This window comes from Spea bombifrons, chromosome 10 (genome assembly GCF_027358695.1).
Source record: "Spea bombifrons isolate aSpeBom1 chromosome 10, aSpeBom1.2.pri, whole genome shotgun sequence".
In the NCBI taxonomy this organism is placed as follows: Eukaryota; Metazoa; Chordata; class Amphibia; order Anura; family Pelobatidae; genus Spea; species Spea bombifrons.
In genome coordinates, this window is record NC_071096.1 from 29418924 (window position 1) to 29446226 (window position 27303).

The 27303-nt window shown below is 39.2% G+C and overlaps 4 protein-coding genes across 4 annotated transcripts in view; 2 read left to right on the forward strand and 2 right to left on the reverse strand.

The window, feature by feature from the left end:
* The window catches only part of CPNE2 (copine 2), a 28625-nt gene extending 25573 nt beyond the window's left edge, over positions 1-3052 (forward strand). Inside the window, exons 12-16 of the mRNA XM_053448919.1 lie at positions 393-447; positions 1019-1070; positions 1440-1573; positions 2121-2357; positions 2686-3052. Of these exons, the coding sequence (XP_053304894.1) occupies positions 393-447; positions 1019-1070; positions 1440-1573; positions 2121-2357; positions 2686-2793 (586 nt within the window). The 3' untranslated portion in view covers positions 2794-3052. The remainder of the gene's footprint in view (positions 1-392; positions 448-1018; positions 1071-1439; positions 1574-2120; positions 2358-2685) is intronic.
* A 3711-nt stretch (positions 3053-6763) lies between these two features.
* Positions 6764-27303, reverse strand: part of PSME3IP1 (proteasome activator subunit 3 interacting protein 1) — a 235321-nt gene continuing 214781 nt past the window's right edge. The window contains exons 2-7 of the mRNA XM_053448923.1: positions 9766-9890; positions 9375-9473; positions 9056-9178; positions 8586-8715; positions 7481-7536; positions 6764-7085 (exon numbers count right to left, since the gene is read on the reverse strand). Of these exons, the coding sequence (XP_053304898.1) occupies positions 6871-7085; positions 7481-7536; positions 8586-8715; positions 9056-9178; positions 9375-9473; positions 9766-9883 (741 nt within the window). The 5' untranslated portion in view covers positions 9884-9890 and the 3' untranslated portion in view covers positions 6764-6870. The remainder of the gene's footprint in view (positions 7086-7480; positions 7537-8585; positions 8716-9055; positions 9179-9374; positions 9474-9765; positions 9891-27303) is intronic.
* On the forward strand, positions 11258-25900 carry RSPRY1 (ring finger and SPRY domain containing 1). Its single transcript, XM_053448918.1, has 16 exons — positions 11258-11384; positions 14645-15115; positions 15673-15725; positions 16337-16449; positions 17308-17434; positions 17989-18047; positions 18241-18307; positions 18460-18591; positions 18856-18971; positions 19638-19781; positions 20304-20415; positions 20912-21014; positions 21310-21462; positions 21887-21991; positions 22462-22692; positions 25730-25900. Exons 2-15 carry the CDS (start codon positions 14769-14771, stop codon positions 22556-22558), a joined length of 1728 nt encoding a protein of 575 aa, XP_053304893.1. The 5' UTR covers positions 11258-11384; positions 14645-14768; the 3' UTR covers positions 22559-22692; positions 25730-25900.
* On the reverse strand, positions 23880-27010 carry ARL2BP (ADP ribosylation factor like GTPase 2 binding protein). The gene is made up of 6 exons (XM_053448924.1): positions 26908-27010; positions 26324-26385; positions 25375-25481; positions 24841-24926; positions 24562-24658; positions 23880-24398 (listed from the first exon to the last, which is right to left on the reverse strand). The coding sequence occupies exons 1-6, from the start codon at positions 26943-26945 to the stop codon at positions 24318-24320; spliced, it is 471 nt and encodes a 156-aa protein (XP_053304899.1). The 5' UTR covers positions 26946-27010; the 3' UTR covers positions 23880-24317.

The window sequence follows — 27303 nt, forward strand, 5'->3', positions numbered from 1 at the left end:
TAATGATGATTTATTATACGTGCAAGAAGACAAGGGACCGCGCTTACAAGGTCTCCCACCTTCTGAATATAGTTCAATGAGAAAATGAAAATAATAATTGTAATTAATCTCATCAAGGGTATCCGTTTACCAAGTATAAGCAGGGGACTTTAGTAAGAGGGTTACTTTTCTTGTGCTTTTTTTTTTCTTAAGGGCTGCAAAATAATTGTGAAATGAAACAAATTAATGAATATAATAAACACACACTTCTTCTAAACTTTATGGATACTACATATGTAAGCATTTAATATAAATGTAACAGATCAATACTATCAGTTTGATATTCTGTAATGATTCTTGTTTAGGTTCAAGTCATAATAGTGATTTTTTTTTTCTTTTTTTAATTACTGTAGAGACAAGTTGTTCCCTGCGTTGGGATTTGGTGCACAGCTACCCCCTGACTGGAAGGTAAATTACTGTTTGTATTAATTACTGTTTATATTAATTAAGGATATATATATATATATATATATATATATATATATATATATATATATATATATATATATATATATAAAGATGGGGAATCATGGGTGACTTAGCCTGTGCCTTAACCCCTGGTTGTCGGGTGTTTGTCAGACAGTCTTGATTCTATAATTCTTAGAATTGGTGGTTATTCAAACAGAGACGTCTTCGTGAAAGATGTTTGTTGATGTCTTTGATGATGAAGCTTGTTACTAAGATGAATAACATGACTGAGGGTGACGGAGTCTAACAAACCATCACGGAGCGGGATTGTAAAGAGGGAAACCGTGAAATTACGAGACAAAAGCAATAGCTGATGAGGAGCTGTTGAGCGACAAGCTTAATCTCGGACCATAAATGGCCCGGAAGGCTGGTTGAACACGGCAGAGTTAATGTTTAGCTACTTGTGGAAATAAGTCAGAAGAACTGACATTATAAATTATCGTCAATCTGTCCATCTGTATGAATGTTTTGTTCCAGTTGGTCCTAATTTGTATCTTTTTCTTCTCTTGAGGTGTCTCATGAATTTGCAATTAATTTCAACCCAACTAGTCCATTCTGTTCAGGTTAGTCCTTTGATACATTCCTTGGCTTGTCAATTCTACGTGAAGTGTATATATATACAGACCTATTTATTTTAAGCCCTATTTGAATTAGACGTGGCCTGAAATACCAAGATATGATGCATTAACCAAATTCCATTGTTACATTGTTTTGGGTTGTATACATACATGTGAACTTATGCACGTTATGGGAACACAAGCAGCATGTCTAGTTAAAAACAAGACGATAGATAAATTAATTCAATTAATCTAAACTTCTCCCAGGTCCATACTTTGAGTCGGTCAGCACTATTTTAATAAACAGATTTTGGATTAAACCTAATAATTCCCAGAATGCAAAAAACACAACTGCTTTCTCATTTTTGGTTTTAGGAGTTGAAGGGATTATAGAAGCGTACTCATCCTGCCTGCCTCACATACGTTTCTACGGACCAACCAACTTTTCCCCGATAGTTAATCACGTTGCACGCTTTGCAGCCCAAGCTACTCAGCAGGAATCGGCAGCGGTGAGTTAAACGTGGACATCCTACTGCTTTCATTAGCAAATGCTTTAGAGCATGCGGTGGGACTTTGAGGCAATCACATGTTGTTCTTTAGCGGGTGAAAACTCAAATAGATGGTAGTCATCAGGACACGTGTGGGAGGAACCGAGGTCTGATACATGGTAATCTTCGGGACACGCGGTGGGGGCACACAGGTCCTTAGGCTTTTCAATGAAAGGTGCATGTTTGAAAGGGATTTCTTGTGACCATTAAGATCTCACATATGTCACTTGTATTCAGACTTGTGGCAATATCTCCACGTATTGTACAGTTCCTGTTAGATGTACCGTAGCGATAATGCTAGGATGAAGAATAGACAGAAGGTGGACCAGGTGGAAGGTGTGACTCCAGCTATTCACTACCTTCATTATAAATATGACATGAGTTGTAAGCTAGCAAGAGTTATGGGGTGATGATGACCTACAACTTTGCTTTGGAGATTTGAATCTGAAATATTCGCTAGCCATGACATAGTTGGCTTATTGTGATCCATTGTGTGTTGATTTTTTAGCAATACTTTATCCTTCTTATTATAACTGATGGTGTTATCAGTGACATGGACGAAACACGGCATGCCATCGTACAGGCTTCCAAGCTTCCGATGTCCATTATAATAATCGGCGTTGGGAATGCAGACTTTTCCGCTATGGAGTTCTTGGATGGAGATAACAGAGTCTTGCGCTCTCACACAGGAGAGGAAGCATCGCGAGACATAGTGCAATTTGTACCTTTCCGGGAGTTTCGCACGGTGAGTATATTGTTTCTAGAGCGGGTACTCAGAATGGCGTTTTATAGAAATTGATGGTAGCGATGCTCTTGGCTGTTTGTCTGGATATGTCTCATTGGCTTTGACTACCCATTCCCTTATTCCTACACCCATGGTTAAGACCAAGCATAGCGTTTGCATCATGCATAGTTGACAGATGCAGAATATTTATTCAAAAATAATAATAATACTTGTCGTCATGCCAAATACTGCCGATACCTTACATTATGCTTAGAGAGTAAACTAGTCATCAATAAGACCTAAACTAAGCATCTCTCGTGAAGATCTCTTTCTTTTCTTTTTTTTACAGGCACCTAAGGAAACTTTGGCCAAAGCAGTCCTTGCAGAACTGCCACAGCAAGTGGTAGATTACTTCAAAAGCCACAATTTGCCTCCTATCAAGTCTGATGCTCTATAGCCACACGGGGCAATGCGTGCTTCCTGCAATCAGGCCATTGTGTTACAAATGATATCGTATCCGAGAAGTTTTCTGGCCGGGGAACAATCAAAACATGCAAGAGATTGTAACATATTGCTAGCATCTTTTGCCGGGGTCCCCGCGGACTTTAAGGTGACAGCACAATAGCATTTTTAAGTTCCTTGTGTCCTCACTAAATAAGACACCGGCCGTATCGCGGAAAGACACATTTAAAGTGGTAATGCCCAGAAATGAAAAATAGTTTACATAAACCTATGTGTATTTTAATTTTAATATTCTGCGTGAATATACAGTCAGCCACATCTATCCGGCCGGTCTAAGTTTGTTATGAGTAATAGACGTAGTGTATTCAGTAACTGAGGAAGGTCAAAGAGATAAAACGTAAGCATCTCTGTGCAAAGAGAGTATTAGAAGCTCACTTAGAAATATATGTGCCATTTACAGTTTTTTGGTGTTACCGTTCCTTTAAATTCATGCCTTCTTCCACTTCTAGCACAATTTCTAACCAAGGGGGGGGGGCGTGTAGTCCCCTTAATACAGGTTGTGTTAAAACACATCTTTATGCTGAGAATGACTATTTTCTATTATTGTGATTGTATTATTATTGTTTCTAGTTCTTCCCCTTAGCGCTGCACAATAAGTTATTTTGCAGGCTTATTTTAATGTGAACTAAAACAAAATCATATCCTCAGCGTAACGGAGTCGGCTAGATAGAATAAAGCACCGAGATATCACAGCTTCTCAGCCTCGCCACAAACTAATTTGCTTCAACTTTCTTATAGAGCGTGACTTTCCCTTTAAGGACAAAGTCCCTGGGTTTAAAGGGACAGCTTGAGTTTCCACCAACAAAAATGGATTAGATTATTAAAAAAAAAAAAAAAATGTGTAAGAAGGCTGGACAGATAAAATTAACTAAATACATGGATAGATTAGATGAATGAAGAATGGATATCAAAAGCTGAAATCCTAGTGACAACTTAATGGAAGGCAAAAATAATAATTTTTACACCCGAAGCAGGAACCTCTGAGGTCTTTAAAAGCTTATATTACTCTACATCTCCTTTTATTAATACACTGGGCCACTAAAGGTATCACAAACCTCTGAAGACCATGGAGAAGGTCATTTTGGCTCTTCCATTGGAATGTCCCCGTTTACTGGCCCACGCCAGTTCTAAGGGGACGGCAGCCCCTCTGCCACATTACCAGGGGCTGATCCCCCTACTGGGTAATAAGCTTCCCACCCCACCACTGCTCCATTGACTGGGACCATACACACTATGGAGCACGGTGCCTGACGGCATAACCTCCATAGTGATCTTACTCTTACATCAGGATATGATGTCATACCCCAGCGCACATCACATGGACAGTGGCCACAGACGTAAGCGGTATGGGCCGGCTGAGCTGATGCCCGGGATCAGGCCTTGGACAGCACCCAGCCAACATACGTCTCAGTTTACTGGGCCAGTCCATGGGTTGCTATGGTAACAAGATCACTTTTCCAAACTTTGTATCCAGGTCGACTTTTTAGACATAACCCCCCACTACTTCCAATCGGACAGCAGCAATATTTGTTTTTCCTGTGATATTTATATATACATCAGAGTGTACAAATCTGTAAATAGATGTTGTAAACCAGTATTATAGTAACGCATCCGAAAAATACATACAATGCCAAACTGGAATTCTGATTCAATAACAGGAATAAAGATACATTGATATATATATATATATATATATATATATATATATATATATATATACATACATACAACATAAACATGCTTTTATATTGTGCTATAAAAAAGCAGTGAGTTTTAAGGTATTTAACGTAATTTGACATTTTAATAATGCCATTTTAATTCAAAATATGGTTGTTTGGTCTTGAATTTGAATAGAATTTTATGTCCCGTTAAATGACCCACCCGTAAAGAAAAGAACTTTGACGTGAGAGAGGTTCCTTTTTTGTTAGTTGAACAGTCACAACGGGAGTCTATTCACTAAAAGGAGAATTGTCGGCTGAGTTGTACATTATGAAGGACAAACCCTGTATGATGTATAGATAAATCGGTGAAGGTTCTTGAGACTCTTCTCATCAACTCTTCTTTTAGTGAATAAACGCCATCTCCGTCATGTGACTGTCAGCTCTCTGGACACCAATTTTGTCGATACAGGGAAAGCTAAATCTTTTGATCACTGTGAAAGGGGGTCGCTTGCGAAAAATGTATGATTTTCTGTGTTGCGGAGATTAGTGACTCAAGTTCCGGCCGCAGGCGATGAAGCAGTGAGGACCGGTTTATAGGAACCCTTTGTATATGTGTACATTTTTGTATATATATATATTCCTGTCTTTTCGGTTAAGGTCCATGACTCTAGAAAAGGGCAGGACCCTAAGGGAGAGCAACCCTATAACTGCAATACCCAACCGTCCGAGACCGGCCGTGGCGATGGCCGTCCGCGCAGTCACGGGGGCCGCAGCACCTCCTATCGGAGGCAAAAGGGACACTTGTAACGAAGTGTCGTCACTGTTGTATTTCGCTAACCTGTTTTTTATTTGTACGTGAAAGCTTCTCTGTATTTGTTCATTGTTTTTCTTCTTCTGTGATATTTTGTATCCGAGATATTTAACACAACCATAAAAAGTTGCTACGGCGGAATAAACTCAAAGCTAAATTTTAAGACACTCTCTTGCATTTTTCCTGTGTTTTACGCTGGCGTCAAAGACTTTACAGCGGCTGCTTAGTTAGACTCACTGTGCCTTGATCACATTTCAAGAATATTCATCCTTTTGGTATCAGGATTGGGATTAGAATCGGCCCTGGCTCTTTAAATCCAGCGATCAGATGCCCGGTGCGCCCGGTCTGGGTCTGCCTATCTTTTTTTGAGCCTGTATATGTCATTATATACGTTTAATTAGTATACTGAACTGTAAATCGTGGTATTTGGGGAGAGAGACATATCTGCTTAAGGCACGGTCTTCTAAATAGCGCAGAGGGTCTCTGTGATTTTGGTAATAAGGCAACGCTGCCCTCTGATGTTCAATTTGTGTTCTCACACAAACAAAGCATCGAACAGTCAAGAAAATAAAATCAATGGCATTGGACGTGAGCAAATGCGATTGTGAATAGTGTTTCTCCCATAGCAAGGGCAATTGTTTCTCCAGGCGAAGGCTAAAAGTGACGTTTGTTCCGTCCCTGTAAAACATATACATCCATGGAAATACAGTCAATTTAAAGTGAAGCTGCTGCCAAAGCTGTTTTTTTTTTTGTACTCAATTTATTGATAAGAATTTACAATTTTTTTCAAAACTCACAAACAGTTTTAAGGCATTTTGACACATTTAAACTCCATGTGTAAAACAAAGCCCTCTTTTGTTTAAGTGAAACACCAATATTTTTTTTGTAGTAGCAGATAATGTATTCTGGTTAGGGTAAAAGTAGTTTAAACAAACAATTTTAAATAAGTACCATATAAGCCTGTTTTTGTATACAATTGTATTTTTGAGTAAAGTATATATTCAGGATAAATCCCAAGGTTAGCTATGGACTAAGAATAAAATCCCAAACCATCGTTACTTGCCAAATGACCTCATCGCTACTGCATTGTGTGGATTCAGCTTTCAATAAAAGGAAATAATACAAATTATATACAGCCCCGCAATAAAGGGAGCACCGGTTTCCCAATTTATGTAATGCATTGTCCTATAAATCTATAATTAGATGGCCCAGGGGCCACACAATGGCCAGTGGCTGGATATGCCCGGGTGCACAATATGTGAGCATTAAACATAGAATGCAGCTGCGCATATCCAGCCACTGGCCACACTTACGTCATCGGGCCCTAAAGGGCCAGATCTGCCTTGACCTGGCCCAGGTTAGCCACAGCGTTATTTAACTACATTGTTTAATTGTTTTAATAATTGTTTTTTATTAAAAACACACGGGACAAAATTAAGGTATTAACTACACGTATTTGGCAGCCTGTAGTGATCCAGTCCATATTGCGGTGGGTAGTGGAAAGTTCCACGGGTCAATGTCTGCGTTGTTACGTCCTGATTTAAGGAGCATCGAGGTAGGAGCCGGTGCGGAAAACAGAGGTGACAATTTTTCCCGTGTTGGTTATTGTGGTCTCGCTGTCCGAGCTTGACTCGGAATCACTGCTCCCAGAGTACGCGCCGAGCCCGGGCAGAATCCCAATGCAGACAGAGGCTGACGGGCAGTGGATTCGAGAGCCGCCTGAAGAACTGCCTCCGACGGAGCTGGAATGGCTGTCTGTGCGGAAACATAGAAAGCGTTACAGTCATACAGAACCGCACGTGTCTCTTATATAGTCCGTGTAGATTTACTAAGACACGCTTTGTATCAGTGCTAACCAGCTTATTCAGAGCGGACAGAACACCATATGGTCCGACGTCAGTTGATGCGATATAATAAAAGCAGACAGAACGGACATGCAAAGGCTGATGGGGGATTTCTTTGCGTAAGGCTTCTGAGCGGACCACCAGGATACGCTGGCACATACAAGCCCTGGTTACAGAGGATGATGGAGGTAGGTGCTGTGGGGTAGTGCCACGGGTGAAGCTATTACTAATCATTTTTATTTTTGTTTTATTAAAAACATAATACCATTCCATTCTACTAATCTGGCAGTTTGGAAGCAACATTACCTTTTAATTTGTCATGATCCAGCTTTGGTTTCTTTGCACAATGACCTTCAGAATTGCTAAAGGACAAAAATAAAGATATATTATATATTATATATTATATATATATATATATATATATATTTCCTTCAATTATTTTGTCACGGAACTATGAGCACTAACACATGGAGGCGTCAGAAAATTGGCATTTGAAACAGAGCTCTAGCAATTCATCAAATGAAAGGAAAGCCAAAAAAAGAAAATGGGGTGGAATAAGGCCTTAGCAGTATGATTGTTTCATCAGCATAAATGTATAACTGCGGTTGTTAATATGTATGGTATTATAAGACACACAATATGAAATACGACATTTTTGCGGTAATTTGCCCTTTCGCCACTGATCTAAAAATAAAAACAGAAAGGAACATGGTGCGCCTGGGAACTTGACATTTTCCTTCTCTATCAGCAATGCGACTGCATATATTTAAAGGTGCTGTTCCACTTACATACAAAACAAGGATTGCACTCTCTGACTTGTCAAGCAACTAAACCTTGGCAGATCTAACATTTTCCTTCCTCTAAACGTTGGCTCACATAACAGCAGCGCAGAGAGTTTTACATCTTACAAGTGCATGCTTTAGAGTCACATGACGTGTTCCCTTTAAAATGTCATTAGACTAAAATAATATGTCTCTATATTCTTTACTTGATGCTTGGATTTTTCTTTTCTTTTCTGGTGACAGTCCACTTTAAATTGCTGGGAAAAATGTTTAAATAGAAGTGCCATGTCCAACGCTCCTATTCCATTAACATAAATCTAATAAATAGTTTAATATTTGCTTCAGAGGTTATACACACATATAAAAAGATGTTTAAATTTCAATGCCAAGAGACGTTTGATATCTGATTTAATAAAAGAAAAAAAAAAAGGATAAAAAAAAATTAAATTGCCAAATTGTAATGCAACCAATGAGAGATGGCATCGCTACTCTGCCCAGTCTCTGATTGGCTGCTTTTTTATTCCAATCTCAAACTTAAATTTGAATATATATTTTCAAAACGCAACTTAAAAAAAAAAAAACAAAAAAAAAAACATAAAAGGCTAGATTAAAAAATATACTAAACCAACCTTCTGTGCCTGACTGCTCCTGCCAGCAACTTGGACTGAGAAAACTTATTCTTGCTGTCGAGGGATTTAACAACAGACTTCTTATCTGCCTTCTTGTGCTCTGTGTTTGACGTTGCCATTGTGCGGGCGTTGTAAGAAGCGTTAAGGGTAAATACAATGATAGACGCTGAGAGATTAATTAAAAGAAGACCATTTAAATAAAATGTTGAACTACAATAAAAAATATTAATGCGTATGTTATATCGGTATATATTATACTATACTTACAGATGTGGTTGCAGAACATAATACCAAGAACAGATGATCTATAATTATCATATTTTAATATAAGATAAGTATAATGAAAACATGCATTACTGACCAAAACACCTGACTGAGGGTTAACATGTTACTTAAAAGTACTTAAAAATAATAGGAACAGATGAACCGGCACCAAATTTCCAAGTCCATTTACAGCGTATAAAAGGATATTCTGAATTCACTTATTTCTTTCAGCTCTTCCTCTCGTCTCTCCTTCTCAATAAGCTCCTGCTTCCTGGAAACCTCATCAAGAAAATTGGTTTCATCTTCATCCAGACCTCTCACCATATTCTCTGCACGGAAGATAATAAAAGACAAGAGTGGGGGTATGCGATTTATTCCCACGGCGAAATAAATTCACAGAAAAACCTCTGTTTAGTGATTTACTCACCAAGTATAAGGAGACTATCCTGACAAAAATGAGAAATATGCCCATGGAAACAAAATATCTTCCTGTAGGCAAAGATGTTATCAAGCCCTGAGACTTACTGAATTTAAACTGCTCTTCATAATCCAGTTGCTTCTTTTCCTTTTGCTCTTGGAGTTTCTCGTATAAGGAACGTGGGTCGTATACTTCCTCTGGACACTCTGTGGAACAAAAGAGTTTGTTTGCAACTACCTCTTATAACAAATAGGGGATAGATGTCCTAATGATGAGGGCAACTTTAATATTAGTTCGCCTCCCAAGAAATACATGAAGGCAATTCAGAATCTACAACTTAGGTAGTAAGTATAATCATATAGGATCAAAAAGATAATGTATAACATAACCACATAACATCATTTCATGTATAAGTTCTGTTAGCACAATGTATAGTTTAGTTTTGAGCTGTAACAGATTTCTCACAAAATACTATAAAACTTTGTTTAAAAAAAATACCTTCAGGGTCTTCTGGTTTTCTCACTTTTTCCCATTCCTCTTGTCTTTTCTTCCTTTTCTCTTCTAGTTCTGATTCAGTGACGAACTTTTTGTTGATAACAATTTCTCCTTCATCCATGATTATACTGCTAAACAAAGTAAAACAGAAAAAAAAAGAGATTCATATTTGCAGCGGAGGTTGAGTAGGGCTCTCAAGCCAACATGTTTTCTAGAACGACTAGCCTTTTGTGCTCAAAGACACACCTGAAGCCACCATTGACCTGAGGGTTCTGGAGATCTACTCCATTGGGGACAGGCATGCATCTCCTAGGCTGATGGAGATGTCCTCCCAAGTAAAAGCAGTTCTGAATACCTTGTAACGGGACCTGCCTTTAAACTCTTGAAGGCAAGTCAGCCATGAGAGTCTACCATAGGCGGGTTTTGGCAAGCATTTGGTGGACCATCCTGGGTTGGGACCAAGCTTTCCAACGATCTATTGGACAACTAAACTCCATGGATTGTTTATCTTAATTTTGGCAACCAGTGAATTATAAGAGGCAATATATGTACAATATACAAAATTGGGGGAAAATACTTAAAAACAACATGGAGCGTCATGTCTGTTCACAGAAATGATGTCATTATCTATGATGTGACCTGATGGGAAAACAAAACACAATAATCTCCGTATGCGTGCAGGAGCTAAAAATATCAGTCATTATGCACTTTTGAGCAATTTATTCTCTGTGCTACTCGGTTAAATTGATCTATAATTATCGTAAGTATCCACATTTCGCAAATAACACAAAAAATAACCTGAATTAGTATGGATTTGGCAGAGTACGCGTGTCATGGGGATGATGACAAGGGCAGAAGCGGGGCTGAGTACTTGCAGAAATGTGGATAACAATTATGACACTTAATAATATAATTACATGTGATTATCAACATATTAACATCTATTCATTCTCTCTATGTATGTACTTCAAGAATCTATAAATAGCACTATATATATATATATATATATATATATACATATATATATACATATATATATATATATATATATATATATATATATATATATATATATACATACATACATATATTAATATAGAGAGACAAAGCATGAACATGGAATTATACTGGACAAAACTCCAGATAAGAAGATTATTCTTATCCCATAACTCCTCTATTCCCACCCCAAGCCATCTCCTTATACAATGCCCCCCAAACTCCTTGCCCTACCCCTTCTTTGGTCTCCGGTTTTGTTTACCTTTATACGTCGTAAGGCAACAGAGTTCCGGTGCCACCAAACCTACCAGCCCAAGCCACCAGTGCCAGTCAATCGTCGCCCAGTTTACTGTTTCTTTCTGCCAACCACAGTTATGTCTGCGTTGCCCTGACTGAACATGGCTCCGGCGGCTTCCCAGCGGCGCTTCCTCGCGGAAAATACGGAAGGCTGGCAGCGCGCACGCGCATTGGCACGCCTCCTTCGAAGCATTTCCGGGGTCCTCGCGGCCAGACAGTCTCCAGCCCTCAGCTCCTGTATCGGAGTGAGGAGAAGGAAACAGGAAGTACGCGTTATACTGAGCGAGACGAGGAGGGGTAGGCAGTGAGCTATATATTCTTATACAGAGGTAAATATTCATACACAGAGCGCTTTATGACTTGTTCTTTATTCAGTGTGTCGGGTCCGAGCGTGCAGCTTGGTTGTGCTTTGTCTGTATTGTGTGCCGTTCTAGAGACCCCCTGTCCGGAAGGATAATGGTATTGGGGGGGCTACTGAAAGGGTGAAGCATTTGCAGGATAAACATTATCAGTAAAGAATAAGGGATCCTAATATGTCTACCCTGGGGGGGGGGAGAGAGAGGGGAAGTGGTATATACATTGAAATACTTATATGACAAAGTAATGGAGTCCACAAAGGAGACAAATGTTATCATCTAAACCGAGGCGATCAGAGCCTTAGATGTAATATAAGGAAGTTTAACTGAAAGGGTGATAGATGAGTGGAACAGCCTCCTAGCAGATGTGGTAGAGGGTAATACAGTGAGGGAGTTTAAACATGTATGGGATAGACGTACGGCTCCTAAATCTGAGACGGGACCAACGACTCATTGCGGTCTGATAAATGGGCGGAATGGGTCATATGTGCATCCGTCTGTATGTTTACTGCATCGTCTGCATATAATGACCGGGCCGTTCGCACCGACACATACGGTAGTTGGAGCAGGCGATGGAAGCGAACGGTTCGGGATACAATCTGATTGTGCCAAATTTGAATTATAGTGTGCGGGTTAAGTGTGTGTGTATTTTACGTGGATTATCTGCATTAAAGGGAGAAGCCGTATGTATACGGTGAGAGCGAGAGACTACGAAGAAAATGAAAGTACAATGACTACCAGGGATGTGTGAGATATATATATGTATAATATATATATATATATATGTGTGTGTATAATATATATATTAGGTTAGGGTTATATTCGAATATGGCAGAAAAAAAGTTTGGGAGCCATAGCAACCTGGATCTCCATCCACCCTTAAATATAGCGCTATATGGGTCTGACAGGCGCACTCGTTTTAACCACATGACGCTACAATGTAAAATAAATACATAAATCCAGGGATATGTAATATTAATAACCTCCTGTCGCTCATATCTTTATTAAATACGGCTCGGAAAGAAGCCAGCGGAATATCTCTATAGCAGAACAATAATTATTGCGTGATTATATTAAGAATAGTTGGTATCGTAATGATATCCGATATGCGCGGCGTTATATACTGGCAAGAGGCCCACGTGTGGACCTTTTATAAAATCCGGGATAACTTCCAAGGCTCGTATTTATTTTAGATATTATTGACCTAGAAAAGGATTAGTAGATGTGTCCGCGATCTCCCTTTAAGCGTGCTAAAACTGCAAGAAAATGCCCATTGGAATGTATAGAGTTTTGGGTTTATTATTTATTTATTGGTGTTATCTTTTTTTATCGCTACACTTATTACTGCTTTGTTTTTGTTTGATCCTTGTGCCCTAATGATACGTCGTTGATATATAATGATGCTGTTCTACTTGCTGTCCCATATTTAACATGTTCAGAACTCCACATAGCATTAGAACCGGCCAAACCCTTCCCGAAATTAACCCCTTAATAATATCAACCTTTGTCTCGTTTACAATATTGCTGGGAACGCTTTATCGTCATGTGACGCAAACGCAGCCCCTTGACGGAACGGAAACAAAAAAAAAACGTTCTTAAAAGTTTTTACGGGATTAAACCTTTGGAGGAAAGAAGGGAAAAAAAGACCGATCTGCTAAGATTTAGGTAACATGAGCTCGGAGGATGGTTTGTCCGTGTGGGGCACCAAGCGGATTTAGTAGACGGGTCCCTGTCCCGAACACGGCACTAATAAAATGGCTTAGTTGTATTGTGTAGGAAGGACGCTCTGTTCCGGGTGTCAGCTTTTTAATGCGTTCTCGGCAGCTGTGAATTATCAGCGTAGCTCTTTTTTCTTTTCTCCCGCGATGTTGTTTGGCCAGCCCTGTTGTCTTCAGTGGGCAAACACTTTCCTTCTCCCGGTTCCCACCATCTGGCTGCTGGATTAGCGCCAAGCCAAAGGATTTGCTGCCCGAGCGCGTGCTTTTCTTTGTTTCTTGGTAATTTAAGTAGTTCGGCAAACTTGTATCTGACAGGTGCGAGCAAACAAAAAAAAAAAAAGTGCCAACTCGTCGGACGTATGCAAAGGTATCACGCTCGTCCGCTCCGAATATGTGCGAAGTTGGGAAAGTGTTCCCGCTGGGTCTGTAAACAAGCTTGTGTACATCTGTGATTTCGATAAAGTAAAAAAAAAAAAAAGGTTTAGGGCGATTAGGCTAACTACATGAATGACCATAGCAACCAATGGAATGCTTCTGATCCATTGGATCCGTTCTTTGATTGCTATGGCGATAATAGTTTAAACTTTACAAAGGGAGAACTGTCCGTGCAAAGCATAAAAGGGAGCAGATGATACAGTGATTTATTTATTTCAGCTGGAGATTTATGTTTTATATAGCGCTGTACAATGGGCAAACATGACCTAACGAGAAGTAAGTGACATAACAACTTGATTTATAGAAACAAGAGGTAAGGAGTGCCCTGCTGATTACATGAACACACATACCTTTTGCTTATATGGCAATAACCTATCGCTGCCTTTGTTTGGTCCCATGGCAACATTTTTAACGGTCAAAGAAATAGTTCTCGGTGTGGTTCAGACGCTCAACGTGAGAATGATGCTTGCGGCATTGCGTTTTTGTAACAAAATTTTTTGTTTTGGGATAGTAAGTAGACTAACGTGTTAAAACTGACCTTTTTTTATCCTAATTGTATGTTCTGTTTTTAAACTAAATATTTTTATTTATTATTTATTTATTTTTATTCAAAACCCTATAAGAAACGCCCGATTGCTTGTGAATAAGAATACATATGCTAATGGAAACTATGAGCCTAAAGTAATGTTATTAGATGTATATATCGCAGATTAGAATGGAAGTACAACAATTTGGGAAGAGAAAAAGCTTTCAAAGAAGGTTTTTAAAAAAAATTAAAAAACAAATTAGAAGATTTCTGTACAAAGGGTAGGCAGGACATGGCAATTAATACATAACATAAGAAGATGACGTACAGAAAGAACAGGTGAGGAGGGCCCTGCTCAAAAGAGCTTACGATCTAAAGTTATCTATCAGTGCACTGGATTAATCCATGAAGACTAAGGGTCTAAGTTTTTAGAGGCAGATCTATAACGTGGTGACCAAGGTGCCAGGATTTTCAGCAGCCGTGATCTGAATGCTATCTGTTTGCTTGTATAAGACGCGATCCTTGTATTAACACATCTCCCACTCTTTCCCCAGACTCAGAGATGCGCGCCTGTCCCAGATTATGCTGAATATCCGTTCAGGTGGACACAAAAACACAGTAAAGATGGCGAAGAACTGCATTGATGGTCGCAGCGCTGTAGCCCATACGACTTTCTAGATGATCGTACTTGCTCTGATTGCTTTTTATGCTAGCAGAAGCCTTCTACAAGGTTTTCTGTTGCGGTTTGGGCGCCCTAGAGTGTGTTTAAATGAACAGTTGGGGACCACGGAGATGGGGAACACCTGTGTATGCAGAGAAGATAGTGGGGCTGAGGACAACGTTGATTCTTCGAGTCAGCAAGCCGAGACCCGCATTGTACCTGTTAGTGAATCACGCAGCCGGCCAAGGGACCCCGTCAGGACTCCGCGGAGAGGCCGTGGCCCGCATGAGCCGCGGAGGAAGAAGACTAATGTAGACAGCCTGGTGCTGGATACTTTGGCTGTAATCAGGACACTTGTAGATAAGTAAGCCAACTTTGCTGCACTCCGTTGCCGTCTCGTTTATAAAAACGTTCGTTTAGAGGTTTTGCTGCGGCCCAGGTACTGCCGAAGCTTGGAATCACGATTCCGACCCCAAACTACGTAAATTCTTGTTTATTATTTAGAATTTTATACGTTCTCCTGCTTTTGTTTTGTTTTTTTTGTCTTAGCTGCATGTAATGCCATTCCTGGTATGTAATACTATCTGGTTCAGTCTATGCCCGTTACATTGCAGTTTGCCACTAATATGGTTAACAAACTAGCTTTGCGGCTGCTGCAAACCGGTTTATTTACCGTGTCAGACCCACTATAAGTAAGCGTGGAACTGACGAGAAAAAGGAAACTTCATCCACAGGAAATATTCAGCCATGATACTGTCAGCAATCTCCGTCTTATGTTCATATAATTGAGTTGAGAAGTCCCTTCCAGGATGAAAATCAAATTAAATATTGATAGCATCCAAAGTTTAGGCGGAAGCATTAACCGGTTTGAACAGGACTGCTGGTGTTCCGGTCTAATTTGCTATTGCGTTTTATTTCCAGTGACCAAGAACCACCTTATTCCATGATTACGTTGCACGAGATGGCAGAAACCGGTAAGCTCCCCACCGTTGGCACCCTACCTTGTATTGTATCGTTCATCCATGTGACCTTTTAGCCGTCAATATATATATTTTAGATGATCTCTAAACTCTTCAAGCAATTAAGGAGAATTCCCAAGGTCCCCCCACTTCCCAAACCTAGACCCCCAAAGACATCAATGCAAAACATTTTTAATGAGTTTTTACTATATTTTTACTTCTTGGAAACTGGCCAGCTGCTCTATGAATGGGATTTAACTCGGGAAAGTATGTTCCAGCCACTCAAACATGCGTGGGGTCTGGATTATCCTGAATTCCTGGGAGTTTTAGCCGAGCTGAAGGTTATTTAATGGCCCCTTTTATGTGTATGCCGTTTCTTTTGGCGTGTTTATAATCACATTTCCCTGTCTGTAAGTATTGAATTGATTTGATGGCAGTATTTGAGGAATTTTGTGTGTATATTTTACAAACTTTCAAGCAACTGCATTGTTTCCCTGGGGAATGTCCTGTGTTTCTCCCCTGTCATATCATGCGTTTGCGTGACTCCATGATTCATTGGGTTTAGTTCGATTATGTTAAATAACGGTGTTTTTGCTTTCCCTGCACGTTTTGCGTCCTGCTGGCAGATAGCGGATGGCTAGATGTGGTCCAGTCGCTAATTAGAGTCATTCCATTAGAAGATCCGCTGGGTCCGGCTGTCATAACCTTACTACTGGATGAATGCCCCCTGCCAACAAAAGTGAGTTTTGTTCTGTTCCTCAGCTGGAAATTATAATTTTTTGAAGCAATTAATGATTGACATGTTGCCAGTGGTTTAATAAATTCTGGGCAAAGTGCAGTAATTAATGTTTTCTGTTCTGCACTAGTACGCTGATTTGTTTAATGGCTGGTGAAGTTAAGCTCTTCGCTGCCAGGGACCTCTTAGTGAGATTACTTCCCAGACGATAAAACTGAACTCAAATGTGCCAGAACGTCATTCAAAAAAAATATCCCAATGAAACCGCAGTTGTGTAACGATCACAACTGAAAAACCACATCTGTTATACAGATTTCCCATTCTAGTCTTATCATTTTGGCAGCATAGAAGAACACATCTGTATTTAAAGATGGTTCTGAATTTGGAGTGAACCCAGAAGATGGATCCTGTGTTTTTTTGTTTTTTTTTTACCAAGGCTTATATAATTTTGCCAGCAACCCAAAAGTCCATCTTTTGTGAACTTGTAGATCAATCTTCTCACTTGCATTATCATGCAGACGGATCGTAATGTAGGAAGTTAGAAGAAAGTAACTTATTTACCAGCCTCCAACGGCCCTCCATCTGGGTGATGATAGCTGTCTCGTACTAACAAGCCCTCTGGCTAGTAGATAGCTGACACTTGCGGCCGCTCGGGTTTCCTGACAATACTGGGAAGCTGAGTGTTGCTCTTGCTTTAGGTAACAGAGAATGGTCGATAATGTAGTTCATTAAACATAAAGGCACCGTGATATACAGACACAGATCGCTAAATGCATTCCTGCCCAGTTAGTGTGTTACTCAATCCTCATTAGAAACGCGTATTCTTTCTGTAGTAAACATTCTTTTCTTTTTGTTTCAAAGGATGCCCTCCAGAAACTAACTGAAAAGTTACATTTAAGTGGGACCACCGCAATCCAGGATGCCTGCAATCCGGCCAAGCACCGCAACACAACGGCAGTATTAGGGTGTTTAGCTGAGAAGCTGGCAGGTGAGTCCTCGGCACGTTTCCCCCTCTGACACAAGATTCTTCTGACTACCGCCGACAACTAATTCATCCAGTCTGTGCTGCGGATACCTTTTACTACTGAAATCGGACTTGATTAAATAAGTATCCATCTGATGTACCCAACAAGTCAATTACTAGCATGGAAAACACACAGATATCAGAAGTCATTAATGTTCTCAGTCAGTCCGTGAAACCAGTACATACAACAAAGGGTGAATACTAGTGAAGAGATCAGCTTTATATTTTGTTTGAATATTCTCAATCCGAGATTTTAAAATCAATGTTGAATAGAAAGCCATCTCTACCTCTCACTCGGTGGGTTTTCAAAATAGACCTACAAAAATTAGGCTCCCTTTGAAATTCATGATTTCTTCTTCTTCTTGCTTCTTTCCCAATACTCTGTTAGACGTAAAAATTGGAAGTCTGTTTGGAGACCTGTGATTGGCTCACCTGCCAGTAGTCTCCACCAGTTCTGATGTTAATATATATATATATATATATATATATATATATATATATTGTTTTTTTGTTTACAGGGCCTGCTAGCATCTCTCTATTAAGCCCTGGGATTTTGGAGTATTTATTAGAAAGTCTGGTAAGTATAATCATCTGAAAAAATCCTATCACTGCGTAGTCATGTTAAATTAATCCCAGTTGTTGGCTGATGAAGTTAGTCAACCCAGAGATGATGGTATAATGGGAGACGCCAATCATGTTGCTCAAATGACTTTTATAAACTAGTACGTTTTACAATGTTTAAATGATAACCAAACCCTATCTTCTTGCAGAACGTCAAATTCCATCCCATGGTCATCCTGTTTGCACTTATAGCACTGGAAAAGTTTTCACAAACCAGTAAGTTTTTTTTTTTTAGTTCTCCAGGTCCTCGCCATCTTCGCGTGTCTTGCAGTCGAAAAATGTTTTGGCCACATAGCTGTCAATGAAGCCTGGCTATAACTCCGTGTTCAGCAAGCATGTCCCTAACCCGTTCTACTTCTCCACCTTAGGTGAAAATAAAATGACTGTTTCTGAGTCGCGGATTAGCGATCGTCTTCTCTTGCTAGAGAGCTGGACAAATAATGGAGACTTTTTAAAGCGCCAAGTTGGATTTTGTGCCCAATGGAGCCTAGACAACCTGTGTAAGTATCCTACAAACTTAGTTAATTTATAACTCGAGGAAATTCCTTGAGGGATCATTTCTGGATCAGCGAATCTGCTCTTGAATGTACGTCGTTACTGTCTGTCAAGTCACCGATAAAATATAGTGCCGACCGAATTGCCACAGATGCAAGAGGGTCACCCCCAATGGTTTTAATTTCTGTTTGTCTTAACATTTTGTGTTTATAACTTGGTAAAACCCTGATTCCAAGATGGAAATTAAAAAAAAAATCTTTTGTTTGCAGTTTTAAAAGAAGGAAGACCACTAACATACGAGAAAGCAGACTTAACACCAATTAACGCCATGCTTAATAGTAATGATGTCAGCGAATACCTCAAGATCTCTCCTTATGGACTAGAAGTAAGACGTTTGCGGTTTATGTACGTGTGCGAACGCTGTTAAACCGTAATGTTTCGATGTGTATGCTGTGCTACGAGATGTGCTCAGAACTTCTAAAGCATCCCCTGATTAATAAAATATAAGGCCATTGACTTTTATGGTTGAAAAGTGGTCTTCTCCACGTGGAATGGTCCAGTCAGCAGGAACATTTAGTTGCCTGATGATTATGAGAGCTCTTTTCAAGCTTTGCTCTAGGTACATATTTGTTGTTCCCATAATTCCTTGCTTTTTGTACATAACCCATATAGTTCCCACTATTGAGTGGAATATGGCAAACCCTTCAACTTTTGTTGCCTTCTTTCATCCTGTTTGTAAGGTTGGGTAGGCCAAAAAGATGGAGCCTATGCCCTGGTCCACTCCCATAGGTTTCATAAAGTCTTGCCCCATGACCAGTAGACTTTAATCATTCACAGACGAAAGCGGGGACCATGTGAGCTGTCACAACAACTGATCACTTTTTTTACGTGTTCTCTTTCCAAGGAGTGGCTGCTACTTTGTTTTAGCTAAGTCACTTTAAACTATCCTTCTCTCGCATTTGCAAATAAATGGTGGACGGAAATGATGGTACGCTGGGACTCTCTGATCTGTCATAGCTCCTGTTCATAACGGTCCTCTCCTGTTTGCTAGGCCCGATGTGATGCTTCGTCCTTTGAGAGTGTTCGCTGCACATTTTGCGTGGACTCTGGTGTCTGGTACTACGAAGTCACCGTTATCACTTCTGGAGTCATGCAAATAGGCTGGGCCACCAAAGACAGCAAATTTCTCAATCATGTAAGTAACTGGTTGCCCTTTCGGAGCACCGATATGACGGCAGCTGCCAGGTTTTTAGCACGTATTTCTGGTGCCACTCGTGTCACCTCGCTAATGCTTCTTACACAACCATCTGTTAAGCAGCTGGTTTCTACTATATGATTATTTAGCTTGTAGCTCTGCATTCATTCTTAATTCAAGGTGCATGAATGTGACACATGAAATAATGCTAGCTGCGCAATGCAGCGGCTTCTTGATGATGATACTGCTTTGTTATAGACAAGTCCTATCCTGTTATTTTTCTAACCTTGTGTATACCATGACCCCCCCCCCTTCCCCAGCATGCAAAATAAGGAAGATGTGGCTATACTGTACACTAGATTTTACAGGATACAAATCAAGGCTACTACACCTGTTACATTTTGCAGGTATCCCTGTATTCCCACTGTCTGCCCCTTACCTGGTCTATCTTAAATCCTATACCCATTGTGCCACCTATAACCTCTCGTTTACAAGTCTGCATATATCTTGTCCCGTGTCTAGGAAGGATACGGTATTGGGGATGATGAGTATTCCTGTGCATATGACGGTTGCAGGCAGCTGATCTGGTATAATGCAAAAAGCAAAGCACACCAACATCCCTGCTGGAAAGAAGGTATTTGTGCATATAACGTATAGGCTATTTGATCTATCTTGTACCCGCTGCATGCAAACTAAACAAACATTACATATATTGATGATAAATTGAGTAGGACGCTGTTAAATCAAGTTTGACCCACAGTTAAAAGCCTTTATACAAGCTACCATACAAAAGTGTGGGGTCTGTTAGAAATGTCCTTTTTTTTGTCCATTAAAATAACATGAAATGGATCAGAAATCCAGCGCAGACGGAGTTAATGTTGTGAATGACTATATTGTACCTGGAAACGGCTCATTTTTAATAGAATAGCTTCATAGGCGTGCAGAGGTCCTTTATCACTCCCATCACTCCTGTGTTCCAAGGACACGTGTTCAATTGTTAGAAAAAAAACTTTGCAATAATGTTACAGCTAGAAATTTACTTATTTTCCATAAAAACAGCTAAGAGACCTTACACTTTTTAACTATAGTGTTTTTTGGGAGATAATTTAATATTTATTTTTGTATTTCAGGCGATACTGTGGGGTTTTTATTAGATCTACACAAAAAGTTGATGATTTTCTCTTTGAATGGGAACCAGCTTCCTCCTGAAAAACAAGTTTTTTCTTCTGCAACGTGAGTATGTCAGACCCTGCTCCCGGTCTGCGATGGGGGCCACAGATCGTTACAGGTGGTTATGTATAAAGTCGCAAATCAAAGTGCCTAAAAACCAGACTAAGTTAACCGCGGTACCGTGTCTGCCACATACTCAATTGCGGCATCTTAGGTATGGCGGCCGATCAAGTCAAGGCACGGCATTTAATACATTAATAGGATATGACCGGAGTGAAATCTGGTTGATTTTCCATAGCTATGCATGTGTTTTTGTTTTAAAATGTATGTTATTCCAACGTCTTTATACTTCTTTTAGGTCCGGGTTTTTTGCCGCAGCAAGTTTTATGTCTTATCAGCAGTGCGAGTTTAACTTTGGAGCAAAACCCTTTAAATATCCGCCTGTGAGCAAATTTAGCACTTTCAACGAATATGCTGTTCTAGCGCCGGAGGAAAAAGTCATATTGCCCAGGTAAGCGATACGATATTATGTGTGAATACCCAAACAGTGGTGGTTGTGGTGCAAAGTTTTGTGCGTGTGTTTATCACCATTTTATTGGTTGCTATGGTGAAAAATGCACTCTCCCACTTTGCACTTCTGTTTAAGGACAGACTTAAAGGAAAAGCGTGCAGAAGTTAAAGGCTGTTACTGCATACAAATTTATTACACTAAATTATTCAAATTTAGTCCAGCCTGTTATCACCGTACATCCAAGGCCGTAAAGATAAATGCCAGCATTGAACATCATACTTGGCAGGGTTCTGCAGCGTTATCATTAAATAAAACACCTGTTTTCACCCAAATACGAGGCAGGCTTCCCCCAGTCATCTTTACTCAACCGGTTTTAGTGCAGGATTGTCTTCACAGCCAATAATCTTGTATTCTGTTCCTCCAGACACCGGCGATTAGCTCTATTAAAGCAAGTGAGCATCCGAGAAAACTGCTGTACGCTTTGCTGTGACGAGATTGCAGACACCGAATTAAAGCCCTGCGGCCATAGGTGAGCTACTGGATTTCATGATTTTACACCGAAAGAGGTGTATTCCAGAGCCGCTGTTTAGGAGTTCAAACACACCTGTAAGAAACGTGTATTTAAAATGAGGCTAATTTATTGAACAATAACATTATTTAATGTTATCCCCAAGCACATGGTACACGTACCTCCTGCTGTGCATCAGAAGCTATAGATAGCTGAAAATTCTAATATATATGCATTTTGTGACTATATTGTTCAGATATTTTATATCCTGAAGATTGTAAGCTCTTGCGAGCCGGGCTCTCTCCACCTAATGTATCGGTTTGTCTTAGTCTGTTAATTCTCGTCTTGTCAGACCCTTTGAATATATGTATTGTATTAAGCGCTGCGTAAATTGTTGGCGCTATCTAAATAAAAGATAATAATATAGTACCTCGTTTTAACATGAGAAAGTGTTTATGGCTAAACCAGCATATTCTTGATTATTTCCGCAGCGATCTCTGCATGGACTGTGCCTTGCAGCTGGAGACGTGTCCATTGTGCCGGCAAGAAATCAAAACCCGCGTGCGACAGATTGCTCACATTTCTTGACAGTTGCGGAATAAAAGCAGGAATTTCATTCATTTTTTTTTTTTTTTTTTTTTTTTTTTACGGAAGGGGTCTTTTTTTTTGTTGTATATGCTTAATTTCACAGAAGGGGCCATATTTTCTAGCAACAAATGAATGTGAGTAAAGCCAGTCTTTCCATACACCGAACGAGATCGATTTTAAAAAGAACAGAATCTAATAAGATAAATGCTACAAAAAATTTGCTTTTTTTTTTTTAATTTTTGTTTTTGCTTCTTTTAATTTAAAAAGGAAAGGTTTTGCACTAAAATTATGCATCAGTGTATTTGCAAAAAAAAAATGTAAGGAATTGTACAATAATCTAAAGTGTTTATTTTTGCCTTTTGACCAATGTTTTCTATTCGTGTAACCCTCTGCTGGTCAGCGGATTTCTGTACGAAATGTGGATAGCACATTATTATGATTCTAAGCGAGTAAAACCTTAGGGCTTAATTTATATTAATTCCAAAGAACATTGGTTACAAATCCACAAAACAATGCAGTATCAAAATGTAAAATGGGTTTTATAATGTGTACGTATCAGTCGTTTCTAAATTTCCGACTCTTTTACAAATATTTATAACGGGTGCGTTCAGATAAGTCTTTGCCATCGTGACCAACCGTGTGTGTATTATATATTCATATATACACACACATACATACACGTGTATATATATGTCATTTGTATACATGAATGTTCTGTAAACCGGCAAATAGCTGAAGTTACTAATGTTGTAAACGGGTACATGTGCTTTTTAATTTCTGGTGTTATCATGTGGAAATGTCATTTTTGAGAAAAAAAACAGTAAAGCTTTTAAAAAAAGGCAGACCCTGGAAAGTGACAGAAGAATTTTATTTCTTTATTGAAAACGAGAACACTTTGACTAAGGGAGGCTTGGCGAATTTAAGCACTAATGTAAAGCAGTGTTCATTTCTAGAAAAAATGTAGTTTTTCTTTATGCAGGACTATTTTGTCAATCGATTCACTCACAAGGCTTCAGATTGACTTTAAAGGTACGTTTCCACTTCTTAAAACTTTAGTTGCACCCCTGCTATGTTAAGAATATCCACCTTAGCAGATCTGTCTGTTTATTTCCCTCAAGTTTTATCATATAAAACAATACTCCTTTTTAGTTTCTATAGTATCTACCAATGCTTATTGTGTCACATGTTCCCAGCACAAGTGTGTGTGTATAATTATATATATATATATATATATATATATATATATATATATATAATTAGATAATGTATGTAATTACACACGCATGTGATCTCAAAAATAAGATGCAGGATTTCTCAAATCTGCTTTTTATAGGGAGTTTATATATAACAATTATCATAAATGTTACAATCAGTTTAAATACACAAGTATTTATTGACATAAATAACACAAGCTACAATATCGCGTTTAGTTGGAGAAATATATATATGCGTAACACATACACACACAACAGAACAGAACATGGGCAAAGCCAAGCTGTAACATGCAGAAGACAGTTCACCAGCTTTTTTGTCAAGTCTTGTCCAGTGTGACAAAGCCACCTGGTTTAAAGCGACAAAGTCGGTTATGGCAAAAACAGTCAGCTCTTGATCACCAAATAATTTGCATTGTGACAAAGCCCAAATGAACTAGGAAGAAGTTGGCAAAACAGGCTGATGATACTGCATCGGGTCCATGATTGTAGAAAAAAACAGTACAAAAAAGTAAATACACAATGTAAAAAAACAAATAGCCAGCGTTCTATGAAGATGGCAGAGATGAGCTGCATAATGATGTCACAACCAAGCCACTGCTCAGGTCAATACTTCTTCCCTCCTTCTCCTTAGGGGGGAAAAACAAAAACCTGTAACATCGACACTTGCACATATATATTGTACCACATTAAATAATGTCACTTAGTTAAAAAATATATATATTGTTCTAAGTGATAAATAATGGTCTCTGAAATACTATGATGTTACGCAAACAACGAAGGGTTACTTACAGCCTTGTAGTCGAGGAACATTTCTTTAAACGCCAAGAAGTCGGTAAAAGTTAGTAGTATATCGAATATGTCCCCGGCCATTTCTTGTTCGTGTGATCTGTAAAATATATTGGATATCTGTAAGTGCACACCCTCATCCATTCCGGCATTAGTTAAGTACTAATAAAAACCCCTTTCACGCATGAAATTTTAAAACAATCACGAGTAGACCAAGCGTGGGTACCGCTCGTACTTCACCACATCCAGTCTTAGAACATCCCAGGTTAAGCAGCCACTTACTGTAACGATGCAATGAACGAACTCATGTTAAATGTTGGAATCCGCATCAACAACTGTTCTTCAATAAACTTCTCCACCAAGCAGATCTATAAACAGACGTTAGATACGTTAATAGATGAAACAAAAAATGCAGTATTCCAAGAAAAAGCCCATTCCATCTACGTAGCTGTGATCAAGCCATGACCCAGAGTTCTTATATGATGAGTACTGGTGTAGAGCTGTAACCCCTTCCTATGTATAAAGTACAAGGAACCATCTGCAGACTGGCATGTATTGTAAAATGCATCGGCATGGTATCAGGTATGCTCTACTAAGACTTTACACGTTACATTCAGACATGTAAACTAATGCCAGGCTAGTCCAATGTTCTTAACATTTAAGTTTATTTTTAAAGTGAGGTTCTACTTGGAATCTCTGGATTAAGCTCTCAAATGTGTGATCTGTGATGAATATCGGGGGTCATGTAGAAAAAATAAATAGTTCCCGCACAAAGTTTCTAAATTCTAAAGTTTCTTGCTGGAACATTCAACTTACGTATTCGTTAAAAATGGGGGTGTACGTCAGCTTGTTCTCATCAGTATCTTCAAACTCTTTGTAATACTTATCCATAAAGCTTCGCTGCAGTAACTGGAATTCGTCATCTACAGAGAAAAATAAACATGAAGAAATAGTTTAGAAAATAGTTTGAGTCCCCATGATACCCCCTTATACCCAGAACCTCCGTACTGCGTTATTCATAAATATAAATCTAGAATTTAGGAGCAGGGCAGAGAAGTACCCGTATATATGCATATAAACTGTTAATTATGGTTGTTTTTTTAGAGCGAGTAATGAAAAAAACAGAATATGCTGGCATAATAATAATAATAATCTGTTTATATCTCACCAGCTGCAAAAGAACAAAGGAAGAACCCTTTGCAGAATCCAGAAATGATTTACAAAGTACAAGCTACTCGCCAGACACTTGTCACCATGGTGAGAAAGTGAACACGCTGTGCCGCCACATTGGGATAAATAAATATGAAAAATCCCCCATCTGGGAAACGCAAAGCACGAAAAATATATATTTATATATAATCTACAAATAACCCATTGTGCTGTTTGTCAACCTCTAGCTTTGCAGCTAGGAACCTTTAACTGATAAACGACACTATAGCAGTGAGAGGGGCAGAGATGGCTTGAAAGTGCAGAGGTTCTTGGTTAAAAGTAACCCTTTAAGGGATATAAAAGTCTATAGATGATTGTATAATAGATAATGTGTTGATGTAAAGCTTTATGGAGGTTTTATAGCGGGCTGATTGTAAAAGCACATTACACGCCATAGAATTATTTTTATTATGTTTGTTCGTCGTGTAGATTTATGGATCTGTGCTACATATTCATCATGTGTGCCATATTGTTAATTCTTTATCATCCCCTCTTTGAAAACATAACAGAGGGAGAAATAAATTACACAGAATCACATTTCTGTTATGAGATTTACCCATTATAATATCTTCCAAATGTCCGACCACGCAGTCAAATTCAGCGTCTTTTGGAGAAGAACTGAAAAGAAAATATTGTTTTGTAATTAATGGCAAGCCTGAGTCTCTTACTAATATATAGGGGCGTAACAATCATGGTGGCAGGGGTCGCAACTGCGACTTTGCTCACCACTCTAGGGGGCCCTGCTAATCCCTGTGACCACTTGCCCACCTTTTTAAAGCCGTTATGCCCAGGTAATACCCACAGCTAGCGGCACCTAGAGTGTAGAGGTAATCCGATCGGATAAGCTCTTACCCGCTCTTTGTGCACGCTGTCAGACTGATCAAGCATGGAGGAAGTGACATCACATCCACTTCCTGCATGCTGGACCAGTCCGCACTCAGCACAGAGGAAGAGAGACACACCACTCCTGCAGGTAAACGCTGTGGGCAGGGGCACAGGCAGGCAGTTTGGGGGGCAATGATGGCACAGGCAGACATGTTGCTTGGCGAAGTCCGGGGGAATTTTCACACCAGGGCCTTGTGGTTTCTAGTTATGCCCCTGCAATTAGTTACCAAATTGATAATGTCCTTATAGGCTTACTTTGACAGACTAAAATCTTCCTCTCCCAAGTCCTCCATTTTCAGTTGTCTGAAAAAAGGAAAAAAACTTCTCACTACACGGTTGCAACAATAACAACAAATAATTTGATCCATAATACATTTGTATTATTTATAATTCCAGTATAGAATATGGTACTTGGCATCTTATTAATAATAACCATATATTACTAAAAGTACAGGAATAAGCATACATATGATGCCGAAATGCAACTATGGGAACAACAGACCATCATATGATGACCCGTGGCGCACAATAATAATAATAATAATCAATAATGTTTGACCGGTTTCCATGGTGATTGCTCCACATTTAAACTGCTCTGGACACATACGATACAGCGAGTGGTATGTAGCTTTGAGAATACATCACACAATC